Source organism: the organism of the source record quoted next (assembly GCF_019968955.1).
Source record: "MAG: Porospora cf. gigantea A chromosome Unknown PgA_NODE_207_length_29001_cov_361.61, whole genome shotgun sequence".
Classification (NCBI taxonomy): Eukaryota; Apicomplexa; class Conoidasida; order Eugregarinorida; family Porosporidae; genus Porospora; species Porospora cf. gigantea A.
The window spans coordinates 1-12,067 of NW_027151497.1; the positions used below are offsets into that span (position 1 = coordinate 1).

The 12,067-nt window shown below is 53.2% G+C and overlaps 8 protein-coding genes across 11 annotated transcripts; all 8 read right to left on the reverse strand.

Moving 5' to 3' along the window:
* Positions 1-541: 541 nt before the first annotated feature.
* Positions 542-976, reverse strand: KVP18_001224 (uncharacterized protein; the record flags this gene model as incomplete). The annotated part of the gene is made up of 1 exon (XM_067951018.1): positions 542-976. The coding sequence occupies one exon, from the start codon at positions 974-976 to the stop codon at positions 542-544; it is 435 nt and encodes a 144-aa protein (XP_067811607.1).
* Positions 977-1,007: 31 nt separating this feature from the next.
* Positions 1,008-2,639, reverse strand: KVP18_001219 (uncharacterized protein; the record flags this gene model as incomplete). The annotated part of the gene is made up of 1 exon (XM_067951010.1): positions 1,008-2,639. One exon carries the CDS (start codon positions 2,637-2,639, stop codon positions 1,008-1,010), a length of 1,632 nt encoding a protein of 543 aa, XP_067811600.1.
* Positions 2,640-3,160: 521 nt separating this feature from the next.
* Positions 3,161-3,340, reverse strand: KVP18_001220 (uncharacterized protein; the record flags this gene model as incomplete). Its single annotated transcript, XM_067951011.1, has 1 exon — positions 3,161-3,340. One exon carries the CDS (start codon positions 3,338-3,340, stop codon positions 3,161-3,163), a length of 180 nt encoding a protein of 59 aa, XP_067811601.1.
* Positions 3,341-3,677: 337 nt separating this feature from the next.
* KVP18_001211 (uncharacterized protein) lies at positions 3,678-5,034 on the reverse strand (the record flags this gene model as incomplete). Its single annotated transcript, XM_067950995.1, has 2 exons — positions 3,678-4,509; positions 4,538-5,034. The coding sequence occupies 2 exons, from the start codon at positions 5,032-5,034 to the stop codon at positions 3,678-3,680; spliced, it is 1,329 nt and encodes a 442-aa protein (XP_067811588.1).
* A 95-nt stretch (positions 5,035-5,129) lies between these two features.
* KVP18_001209 (uncharacterized protein) lies at positions 5,130-7,073 on the reverse strand (the record flags this gene model as incomplete). Of its 2 annotated transcripts, none has more annotated exons than XM_067950990.1 (1): positions 5,130-7,073. In XM_067950990.1, the coding sequence occupies one exon, from the start codon at positions 7,071-7,073 to the stop codon at positions 5,130-5,132; it is 1,944 nt and encodes a 647-aa protein (XP_067811583.1). The 2 variants fall into 2 exon arrangements, with proteins under 2 accessions (XP_067811583.1, XP_067811584.1); XM_067950991.1 differs by having other exon boundaries at positions 5,130-6,941.
* Positions 7,074-7,148: 75 nt separating this feature from the next.
* KVP18_001218 (uncharacterized protein) lies at positions 7,149-10,757 on the reverse strand (the record flags this gene model as incomplete). 3 transcript variants are annotated; one of them, XM_067951008.1, is made up of 4 exons in its annotated part: positions 7,149-7,338; positions 7,368-7,860; positions 7,889-10,064; positions 10,092-10,757. In XM_067951008.1, 4 exons carry the CDS (start codon positions 10,755-10,757, stop codon positions 7,149-7,151), a joined length of 3,525 nt encoding a protein of 1,174 aa, XP_067811598.1. The 3 variants fall into 3 exon arrangements, with proteins under 3 accessions (XP_067811598.1, XP_067811599.1, XP_067811597.1); XM_067951007.1 differs by lacking the exons at positions 7,149-7,338; positions 7,368-7,860 and having other exon boundaries at positions 7,872-10,064; XM_067951009.1 differs by lacking the exons at positions 7,149-7,338; positions 7,889-10,064; positions 10,092-10,757 and having other exon boundaries at positions 7,364-7,834.
* Positions 10,758-10,798: 41 nt separating this feature from the next.
* Positions 10,799-11,479, reverse strand: KVP18_001212 (uncharacterized protein; the record flags this gene model as incomplete). The annotated part of the gene is made up of 1 exon (XM_067950996.1): positions 10,799-11,479. The coding sequence occupies one exon, from the start codon at positions 11,477-11,479 to the stop codon at positions 10,799-10,801; it is 681 nt and encodes a 226-aa protein (XP_067811589.1).
* Positions 11,480-11,529: 50 nt separating this feature from the next.
* On the reverse strand, positions 11,530-11,952 carry KVP18_001215 (uncharacterized protein; the record flags this gene model as incomplete). The annotated part of the gene is made up of 1 exon (XM_067951003.1): positions 11,530-11,952. One exon carries the CDS (start codon positions 11,950-11,952, stop codon positions 11,530-11,532), a length of 423 nt encoding a protein of 140 aa, XP_067811593.1.
* Positions 11,953-12,067: the final 115 nt, after the last annotated feature.

The following is a 12,067-nucleotide window of genomic DNA, read 5'->3' on the forward strand; positions in this document are numbered from 1 at the left end:
GTTGGTTGCGATATTCCACAAGGCCAGTAAGTTCTCTTCAGTCTCAGTGAGTTTATCGAAGGATATTTGTGAACATCCGTTTTCGCCAAGTTCGAGTTTTGACGCCGCCATAATGGGAATTAATCATCTGTTATGCACAATTACATGTGTGCCTAGCAGCGCTATTCTCTTCAGAGCGAACCCCTCGCTGACGAGACCACTGCTTTAGAAAGATTCCAGAGAGCGGACATTGTAGAGAATGCAGAACTAGGACAATTGGTTGACCTGTGAGCGTCAGCGCCGATTCCGACGCTTTATGCAGCCGACGGTCTGAACCCAGTTCACGTTCCCTGTAACTACGGGTGAACAATCCGACCATTAAGCGCTTCTACACGCTTAGGATAGAAAGAGCCGACATCGAAAAATCAACTTGCCGCGTTGATAGAGAGTAAGTACGTCCTGGAGCGATTCATGTGTGAAGCTAGAGTTGGATATTTCCGTAAATCCTAGTAACCGGGAGCCTTCACAGAAGACAAGTCTTCACGTCAAAGTCGAACACATCCTAGTTCAAAACCGGGTACAGCAAAACCTTGTCCAATGCGTTGATGATGTTGATTCGCCAGCCTTGCTCGGCGTTTTCAGCTTGAGAGCCGTTGCCATGCTTGTCGTGAGTGGGGATCTTCACCTGATCGATCGTCAGCTTCGTTGTGTCCTTGCCCTCCTCCTCAAACGTGAGCGACACATCCGATGATGCGTCGTCAGCCCATTGAGCCATCCGCCATTTCATCCGTATCTTCAGCGGGGAGGACTCGGCATCGAGACTCACATACTCTCCTTGGATGCCCCCACCGAAGAGTTTGAACTTGCCCCCAACAACGGGATCAACTTCCGTCGGCGCGCCTCTTGACAAACGAAACCACTCCCGCTGACTGGTGAAGACCTCGAATAGTGTGAGAGGAGGCACACCAATTCTTTCAACAATTTGCATACTGCTCATTTTACTATTTACAAAGGAGGTATTCATTCATTCATGCAACCCGGGTATGCACCACATCACTGGGGTCCCCAATCGTCATCTTTCTAGATTTAATCAAGATGCCCTTCGACGACTTCTGCTGAGGCATGACAATTGCTCTGCTGCCCGTTTTGGGGATGACAACCGCGGTAGATTTTCCGACTCCCAGCCTAGTTACTGGGGTTATCTGGTTTGCCACAGTATTGGACACGCAGGTAGGCGGGGTTACCAGCACGCACTCCTCAGCAGTTACCATCTCGTTGATGACATGGCACACCGGTGATTCCTCGCTGATTGCACGGCTCACCGGTTTCGTTTTCCGAGGCGTGGGCGTAGGTTTCCAGGCAGTCACGGCCGACGTTGGGTTCTGGGTTGGCGAGTTGGCGGGTTTGACCGGAATTGAGGGAGCAGGCCTGGCAGGCCCCACAATTCTGCGATACAACCTTTCAGGCGTGAGAGGGCTCACATTATTATTGTCCCCCAGTGCACTATGCATTGCCTGCCTGAACGTGCAGCAGGTGTTGGGGATTATCAAGCACCCCAACAGCGTCGTCGTCAAGGCACTGAGCTCGTCTCGACCGGGATATTTGCGGTGCACATCGTTCAAGACCGTCTGAATCTGTTGTTTGGTGCTTGAGGTTGTGATACGGAGCAGCTCTTCCACGAGATCCGCCTCGCGCTCTTTGGGAATGTTGTAGTAAACGCGAAGTAGGCAGGAGGCCAATTCAAACCAATCCATATCAATGTCGTCGCGCCTTCTGGAACAGCCGGCGAGGTGAGCCACCTTCACATCTCCTGTTATGTCGACATGGATCATATTAGGTTCAATAGGGCCTATGGCACAGCCGTGGCGGTGAGCGTGCTCGATTAACTCGCCAAGATGGAACCCCAAGAGAACGAGCGCCTCCTCGTTCAGGGACTTCAAGGGCTTACGCTGCTGGACAAGCACTTGGGTTGTTTCTTTGTCAAACTGCAACGGCCGATCCAGAACGCTGTGGTTGCTGAGCTCGTATTGTATCTTCGTGGCCTCCCATGTGGCACGCGAAACTGGCTTCACAGCCCGAGCTGCCTCACAGAAGTCGGCGCTCAAATCGTCTTGCAAGCTGTGTTGGCGGTAACGAGAGAGGAAGTGACCCATCAAGAGGCTCAGACTGTTGAGGCTCGGTGAGTTTTTCTTACTTGTCGTCCCTGGCTCCTGCAGTGGGCTGTGTATGCATAGTATTCCTTCAGAATCCGTGTAACGCGTGCCAAGGAATTCTACAGGCAGCCTAGAAGTTGACACGTTGTAATCGTCGATGTCCTGAAGAACCACCTTCTTGGGGAATCCACCCACATCTTGATGCGGAACGCCATGCCGGACGGATGCACGACTGATTGCCATCTGGAGTATGCTCCGAGGTAAGGTCATCTTCCCTTTTGGCGGTGTGTCGCCTAGGCCTCCGTCGAAAGGTGTGCTCTTGACTAGCAGTTCAAGCAACGGGCGCGTGCATGACTGCGGTCGGTTCTTGGTCATAAGTGCGCTAACCTTCCCATCAGTGAAGCCGCTCCACTCGATAGACTGCTCGACAGACTGCTCGACGGGGGAAGGGACTGGAAGTTTGCTTTGTTTGCCTTTTTGGGATCCAGGGATCAAGTACCGATCCATGCCGCACAAAAGGCTAGCAACGAGCGGTGCGGCGCCTCCATCGCGGCGATTCGGACTCGAAGATAACATAATTATGATAATCGGATAATACTAGTAGATCATGTAAAAATCCCTATCAATCTCAGCTGTGTATGTTTACAACAGTCATCCCAGTGACTTTAAATATTAATCTGCCCCTCAAGTTAAATCGCTGCAAAAAACCGTTTTGTCTTCATAATGCGGCTGAATACCCACAATTCATTATCGAATGTGCTCGAACAGTGTCTCTTTATAGTGACTCTACTTGTTCTCCCTGCCATTCGAGACTAATCCAACCTGTGAGGATGACCAGCACTCTTCGCCCGTCTACATTGACCCTCGTTTTCGAGCGGCCTGGATGACGTCGATGGTGAGAGTCAGTCTGAGCAGGAACAGTCCTTTGGACTACCGAATCAGTTCAGAGCTTTGCAGCGCAGCGAAATATCGCTGTTGCTGATCATTGCTAGTTCCACGTCGTCTTGCAATCATTGTAATGTCATATGTCAAGAAAGTTGATCATCGCGCACTACTTTTTGTGTCCATGCTGTCTCGGCGTTGTCGTCTACACCCCTCTCCCCGCTGCTAACGGCGAACTCCATAGCCACGACTACAGCGTCCGCGGCCTCACTTCCATCCACTGGTGCATTCGCGGTCTCGTCCGCCACGATTGTCTGCCTCCGCATCGATTGCCTGGCACTCTTCCGTTTTGTCTTCAGGATGCGGCTAAATACCCATAATTCATTATCGAATGTGCTCGAACAGTGTCTCTTTATAGTGACTCTACTTGTTCTCCCTGCCATTTGAGACTAATCCAACCTGTGAGGATGACCAGCACTCTTCGCCCGTCTACATTGACCCTCGTTTTCGAGCGACGTGGATGACGTCGATGCGGAGAGTCAGTCTGAGCAGGAACAGTCCTTTGGACTACCGAATCAGAGTTCAGAACTTTAGAGCATCAGCGAAATATCGCTGATCATTGCTAATTCCACGGCGTCTTTGCTATCATTGTAATGTCATATGTCAAGGAAGCGGATCATCGCGCGCTTCGTTTTGTGTCAACGCTGTCTCGGTGTAGTCGTCTCCTACGCCCCTCTCACCACTGTTAACGGCGATATCCACAGCCACAACTATAGCGTCCGCGACCTCACTTCCATCCACAAGTGCATTCGTGGTCTCCTCCGCATCGATTGCCTGGCACTCCTCCGCATCGATTGCCTGGCACTCCTTCACATCGATTGCTTGGCACTCTTCGGCGGCGACCTCCTCATCCAGAGAGATATCCGCTGACATCTCGTCTTCACACTCAGTAGTCTCCTCGATGCAAGGCAGGGAAGTTATCACATGCACCCCTCCACGCTCGGCTGCGACACTGCACAGGGCGAAGAGCAACAACACAAATGTAAGGCAGACTACCAAGAGACTGACTGTCGCTGTCATCCTCCAAAGAGCGACGACTTCAACTGGGGTCGAAACCGCCGCGCCGCGCTTGGTGAAAACCAGATGCTGGAGTCGTCGAATCCAGTATGATTCGCCAGCAATGCTGGACATGAACACTCCAGCCGCCACCACATGGAAGACGGTGAACAGAATCGCCACGACAATCAGCACCACAGGGGTGTACTCGGAAGGATAGGCTGACAGAGATGCCGGATTGATCAACCATGGGTGGATGGATAAGGCGCACCACAACAACCACTGAGCCAGACAAAGCCACAGGAGAGTGACCCCGACCGCGATGTCTCCGACCGCCACGAGCTCCAGAGCTCCCAGCGCTGTGCTCAGGGTCAGGAACACGAATGCAGTTCGAGCAGCGTGCTTCCGGTGAGTCAATCTTTGGTTAAACTCAAAGGAACTGCATTCGAAAAGTGATGTCAACTCACTTGTGAAGTTTTTTCTGAACGCTCGCTGGAACTCCACAGACTATCACGACGCTACACACCAATGACACTGAAAGCAGCATGCAGCTGATCACTCCCATCGCTACGCCAGCACCCCCAGCGGGTCTCAGTACGGTGTACACCTCTCTCAGCCAGTAGGTCCAGAAGGATGGGGCCCCATCAGTGGTAGCGTCGAAGCATCTGAGACATAGCCCACGAATCATAAGGCCGAATGCGAAAAAATTGAACACGAGGTTCAGCGCCATGGTTGCCCATGTGGTGTGCAGCACTGCGACCAGTGACATCACCACAGCCAACAACACGACAGTGCCAGCAATAAAAAGTCTGCCAATCAGAATGCCAAAGATTCCCGTAATCAGTAAGATCATCGACACCAACAGCAATATGTTCAGCAGCTTCAGTGTGCATTTGAACTTCCTCTTCGTTTCCGGCATCACCTCAACGACCGGCGGCACAGGTTCCACGAAAACTGTAGCCATATCGGCCTCTGATTCGGATGAAGTCCTCTCCGAATTCATCCGTCGAACACACCAAAATAAAATATGCCGGGAAATTCGTCATCACTTAAACATCGTCACTGGCTGCTCCTTCTTCGTACCTCCGAAAACGACTTCCTAGAGGTGGAAGGCGAGTCCACAGAAATCATTTCGATAGTGTTTCTACGGTCTTCAGTGCCGAACGCCGGTTTCGTAAGCCGGAACTCGTCCAAATCCTCCGCAGCCAGCAGCAGTGCGTTTTCAGGCAGCAGAATGAAAACCACGATTGCGACGCAGAGACCTGCAACCAGAACGACTCCCAATACCTGCATCCACACAGAATAAGTTTCTTGCAAACCTGGCCACCAGGTTGCTCCGCGACCGAAGGCGAGGAAACTAATGAAGGTCAGGAACGAGCTGGTTGGGATCTTCATTGTGAGAAACCAAAAGAGCGAGAACTTCCTGTTGGTTATGGAGTTGAAGTTGTCCCGAAGGAAGCCTATATTGCCAGCGTAGGTATGATAGTATCTCTCTGGGATCGAGAGCCGGTTTCCATTTCGCAAGTCTGTAGTCGCGGATAGTGGCACAAGAATCAGTCCTAGGATGTAGAAAATTCCAAACCCAAGCAGGTACCACTGGGCCCCCATATTGAACCGGTCAGTGAAACCGATCGAGATTCCTAATCCCACAGTGGCTGGCAGTCCCACGGCCACTGAAAAGGCCACCATGTAGCGCATTGGCCCAATAACCGCAGTTGTGACTTGCGCGTTGAGCGCCCACGCCACAAGCACGTTCTCGAGCCATGTGAAGAGAACCAGCACGAAGAAAGACAAGTAGTGATCTACGATCTCGAGCCAATATATGCCCACGTCAGTGACCAGAAGGAGGTTGGCAATGAAGAGGCTGAGGCAAACCACGGCCGTGGTGGTTTTCCAACCGAGATTGAGGTTGCGCTTGTTCAAGCGCGAGTTGGTCAGAAGGTTGACGCTGCTCTCAAACTCGCACACCAGTGTGTCCCACCCGAGAAGAATGAGCACCAAGAAGAACATAGCTGTCACAATGTTAGCCCAGGGATACGGAAGTGTAGCCAACCCAACAGGGTAGGACTTGAAGGCAAGGCCAATACCCTGGATGGGCAGGTCGTTCAGCGGTGTCGATGTCTGTTGGGAGAGAAATCCCAGTACTGAGTAGACTGCGAAACCTGCCACAAGGGCGAATGCCGTATCTGCGGCGATCATGACACAGGCATCTGTGATGAAGTTCTGATGGATTGGGTTGTGTGATCCTAGAGTGTACAGCACAGCAGAGCCCAGACTCAAGGAGAATACCGCTTGAGTTGTGGCAGCTACCCAGGCAGTCTGATCCTGGAATGTGGAGGGGTCGAAGTTGGCGATGTAGGCTTTGATTCCTGTGATAGCTCCAGGTCGAGATGCCCCGATGCCTAGCAGAACAAGCAAGAAAACCGCTGGCAGCGTCATGGTGACGTACATGAGCTTCCCCATCAAACGAGGTCCAATCATCACTCCCATGAAAATCAAACCGTACGTAAGACAAAGGTAACCGAAGAGGGGCCAGTTGAATGCTGTTATCCCCCCATCACGCTGAGAGCTAATCCGCAGTGATGACTCAAAAAAGCTGTTAGCGGCTTCCAACCAGTCCTGTCCTGGTTTCGGTTGCCAAGGCAGGTCGCGTTGGAAGCAGGCGAAGAAGTAGGTGAGGGACCACACCAACAACAAGGGGTAGAAGAGACTGAGGAGGAAAGGCGCTAGCGAGCCCAAGGACATGAATCGTAGACGTTTGTTGCCCATAGAACACCAGGTGCCAGCCATATTAGCACGAGAGGCCTGCCCCAGTCCAAACTCAATTAGCAGCGTAGGAACAGCCACAATACACAGGATGAGAGCATACATGAGAATGAATGACAGGCCACCTCTGCTGCTGACGACGTATGGGAACCGCCATATGTTACCGAATCCCACGCTACATCCAACGATGGTGAGCCAGAATACGATCCGACTGGAGAAGGTGGGGGAGTCATCCATGAGCTCTTCGGCGAAACAGATCAGGCACCCAGGGTTGTGACCGGCAAATTAAAATCTCTCAAGAGGGCAGATCAATTAACACGGACCGACACACGCAAGTACAGCTCGGTGGGCCTCTGAGGCCTGGGAGGGCGTGCATAGGCTCCAAGGCGTTTCCACAAGGAGTTGACACAAGTTCTCCGTCGAAAAGGTGGCGAGCTCCAACCGCTTCTGCCAGTGCTCCCCTGAAACTAGTAACGTGTAGCACTCCTCAGCGAGACGGAGGCTGCGTGCTAGGGACCTTTTTTCACTCACCGTGTCTGAGGGTACTCGTGCTCGAGCGCTCCAAGTGCCAGGAGGAGCGCAGAGCGGCGGACACCCACATCTGCATTACTACAGAGGGAGAATCGCAAGGAGAGCACGTGGACTTCGCAGGTCGCCTTGAATGTCTTGGCTTTTGAAAGGTGCACCTGAAGCGCGCGTAGCCAGGCATCCGCTTCTGTAGTCACATGGGGCATGAACCGCTGGAGGGCAACCAGCAAGGGCGCCTCTAGAGAGCTTCGTGAAGCCCTTGTGAAGAGTGGAGGTGACATCTCAGCTTTAATATCCTCATCGTATGTCGTGCACACAAAGTGGCTGTAAAGACGAAGCACCTGACTCTGAATGTTTGGAACAGCTCCCAAATAGTCGACCTGCAGGTGCAGCAGAAGACCTCTGATCGCGGGTAGACTCAGGTGGGGGTCGTTGACCAGGGGTCTTATCCAACGGGCAACTGACTGCATCCGACATAACTGGGGCAGTCTGACGGCTGAGTAACGGTTATAGTGGACGCTTACAGATGGCTTTGACGTCCGTTTGATCCTCCTCGAACCGTACAAGTGAATCCAGCATCAGCGCGGAATGCTGGTCTGCTATCTCTGAGAGGATATCTTCTCTCAGCTCGGTCAGCATGCGGATCAACTGAGGCCGCGTCTTCAGGAACTCCGACTGCAGTGCCTTGCATATGCGGCCCTCCCAGAGGTCCAGCCGTCCCTCAGATTCCGGGACCTCGCCACGCAGATTCAACCCTACTACTCCCTCTATGTCCAGGTGGGGTCTCGCGCCTCCAAGGACGCAGAGGGCATCCAGCAGGCACAGAGCTCCCCGACACGCGACGCGATGGAGGTTGTCGGTTGCAAGTCGCACAAGTACAGGCAAGTATACCGGGTTCCGACTTGAATCTCGACTCAAATGCAGGACGATAATCTCCGCGGCGAATTCTCGAAGCCAAGATCCGACATCCCCTCGGGTGTCGGTGGCGAAATCGAAGGAAAGCCTGTGGATCAGCTGGGAGATCTCCTGGTCATCGAGGCAGCCGACCGCGCCGAACGACCATTGCAAGGCGAGGGCCACGCCAGCGGTGAGGCGACATTCGACATCCGCGGAGGAGTCTCCAATGATTCGAAAGCAGAGGTCGCGAACAGTTCGTGAGTCTTGCATGGTCAACAACTGGAATGGCAGTTGACAAATGCCGAGAAGCTGTCCTTGTACCATAGTTCGGAACTTCGGTAGTGCTCTCGTCAGAAAGTCCATCACCGGAGGAGGGATCCGGTGGAGCCGTTTTAAAATTGCTTGCAGGCATGAGGAGGCCGCCTGTTGGACTGGTGCATACGGATGCAGTAATCCCTCCTGCACCGCTTGAACTACCGTGTCAGCCTCGTGTTGCATGCAGAATGCTTTCGAGGCACACACGGCAGCCATGACCTCCAGATTAGCAGCACGAAGTTCTTGGCCGCCTCTCCCACGGAAGCCTCGCTCCTTCTCCATGCGTCGGGATATGGCCAAGACGTCAGCCTGGGCCTCAGCATCCAAGTGGCCGACAATCCCGTCCAGTACAGATACGGTGGCTCGGATTCCTACAAGACATCCATGACGACGGAAAGGAGACGGATCACACCAAAACAAGGCACAGTACTGCCGAAGCACCCGTACCACCACCTCCTCGGCAGGCCGGCCCAAACTGAGTAGCTTCGCAAGCAGCCGCCCGCTGTCCTCTCTCACAGCGGCCACTGGGTGTAGAACCCGATCACGGACGACGAAATCGAGAAGCGGGGCGGTCGGTATCATTCCCGCCACCAACGGCGTTAGCGATCGGAAAGTCTGAGACCTAGGGCCTACTGACGTAAAGTTCACCAACTGCAGCAGGTCGATCATCGTCTCGTCAGACGTGCCGCGGCATCCGACGAGCGCCTGCAATGCGGCCGCGCCTCCCCGGCGGGTGCACAGCTCCACTGAGAGCAATGCAGCCTTTAGCGTGAGGTGTAAACAGAAATCGTAGTGGCAATCGACCACACTGCGCGGGCAGTATCGGGATAGAGACCACAATAGACATAGAGCCCCGTCGCGTACGCACTGCGAAGCCGGATCCACGTCGTTTAACAAGGCCTCGCCTACAACAACCAAAAGGCGGTCCACATATTCATCCAACAGTCCAATTTTGCATAGCAGCGATAGACAGAGCAGCTCGCCGTGCAACCCCACATACGTGCTCTTAGTCGTGGGTATGAACTCGACCCGACTGAAGACGAAGTCGGCGACCTTACGGCCTGTGGGGCGATCTAGGCACCTCACCACGCGTGCGATGCCTTTCGCGGCGCTCCACCTCACAACCAGGACGGGATCTCGGAGGTCCTCCAGCAGCACCGTCAACGCAGCCTCCAGCGCTGTCGGGTCTGCCAGAGAGCCGGCGTTGCCGGTGAGCCTTAGGCAAGTTGTACGGGAGAGGCAGGCCGAGCGTAGCTTCCTCGAGGAGTACGGGGACTTTCCATAGTCCCTCATGAGCAAGGCCGCTAGATTAGCCAGTATACACTCAGTCGGAGACAGATGCAGCTTCAGTGTTTCCGAAAGGCACTCAAGCCGGCACTTGGCTTCGTCGTCGAATACGGAAGGCGACTGGGCGGCCAGTATTCTAGCGGTGGCTGCTAACCAGTCGTTGACCAGAGAGTCGGACCGCATAAAGTAGCGGCGGAAAAGCTGCTATGAGACTGCAGAATTGCCTACATGAGCTGAGGTCGACCTAACAATGGCAAGATGATCAGACGCCATCAATTCCAGCAAACCTTCCATGCTTTCTGAAGGAAGCAGTGAAGCCAATGGAAAAGGAAGCAAGAGCAGGTGATAAAGCCACCACATCAAGAAGACATGAACTCGCCAAAGGCCTTCAGCTACATACAGCTGGAGCTCTGCAGTCGACATGGTCCACAGAGGATTATCTGTGCACAGTGCCTGTCGACGACGTCTCCTCGCCTCTGCCGTCGCCTGCAGCAGTTTTGCAACCAGAGGCAACGACGCCGGGTCGCGAGGCAACAGTAGACTCAGCCTCGCATGCTTCCTAACTGACCCCAGTCCATAAAGGAATCTGGCCCATTCCACCATCAAAACCTGCATGGAGATTTCGCCGTTGCATATGTCATCTTGCAGAGCATCCAGCAAGCAGCGCATGCCTAACTCCACCATTGACGAAGCGTCTCCATCGAGAAGCTGAGGAGCCTCTCGGTATGGTTTGAGGAGGTCGAGACAACCGGATATCGACTCGTTAACATCTCGCACATCCTCCGACTTCCACCCATTTTTGACGATTGCAAGAGAAGAATCCGCCGCTTGCTGCAGCAGGGCGTTAAATTGACTTCTCTCTCTAAACGGAGCTGGTATTGCGCCGCAATGCATGCTTTTTAGATGTTTTCACAGAAGACATCTACACTTATACACTAAATGCCCGACTGGAGCCACTGCGCAGTAGAAAATCTAAAACCAGGGCCAACAACCAGCACAGCGTGATGACCCGCAGCCAACGCTGCCTCGCAGTTCAGCTGATTGTCATCGATCAGGACCACCTCATGGTTGGGTACCCTGGCATCCTTGCATACGAGCTTCAGATGCTCGTTCTTGGCGCAGGGTTCAACGTCTGGATAGAAGGCGAACACGCCTTTGATTGGCCAGCTGTCATTGTCTGGGGTTTTAGCATGGACTGCGCGTACGAGCCTCTCACCAGCCAATTTCCTAACTCCGTTTTTGTCAACCTGGGCGAACCTCTCGTCGTTGTGAGTGGCAACATACACGGGAAGATCGTTTTTATGCGCCCAGCACGCGAGCGAAATCGCGTCTGCACTCAGATGTGTGGCCAACTCTGCAATGGAATCCTCAGAAGCGCCGCCGCCTACGGATTTGTCCAGTAGAGTTGAGTCGAAGTCTATCACAATGGTACGTATAGCATGCTCCTGCAGTTGGCTTATGAAATTATCAAAGTCCTGAACAGGTTTGAAGTCGACGACCTGACGTTGCTGCACTGACTGCAGAATGGCCTCATCAAGCTTCTCTGGGTTTCTAATGAGCCCTAGAAGCGCGACTGCGCTTAGGCGGCTCTTCGGTTTCGGATGTCGCAAAAGCATATGAAATCTCAATTTCACAGTACAACACTTCTCACACAGTACAACACTTCTCAAAATCCTAATAACCGGGCCAGGTGGTAACCCAACAGCGCCGAAATAGTTCGAAACCACGTCGCCCCAGCAATGACGAGGTAGTACGCTAGGTTTTGACTTTCCCATATGACACAATTGCAGAGGCCAGTCATGTTGAACAGCAATGATGGCAACAGCAACATAAAGGCTGTCAGTCCGCAATCTTCAGGTCGCGCGAATTTTGATGCCTGTTCGTAGACAACGCCAATGACGAAAGCGTCAACTAGTTGCAGAACGGAGGATAGCAAAAGTTTCTTGTTAGACTCCTTCAAGCGTAGGAGGGCCTTATCCAACAGAGGCTCACTGCACACATGGCTGAACCAGAAAGCGCTTGCTCCCTGGGCCGCAAATGTACAGACCACCAATGGGAACAATGCAGGCAGAGATATGTGAGGGTCCATCTATCAAATGGTCCTTTTCGTTTGTTGTTGTACGATAGATCTACCATTCAGCAGCCTGGGCACTACACAATAGAGTGAACCACGTGGTAAGACAGCACTGTCACAAGCTTCGACG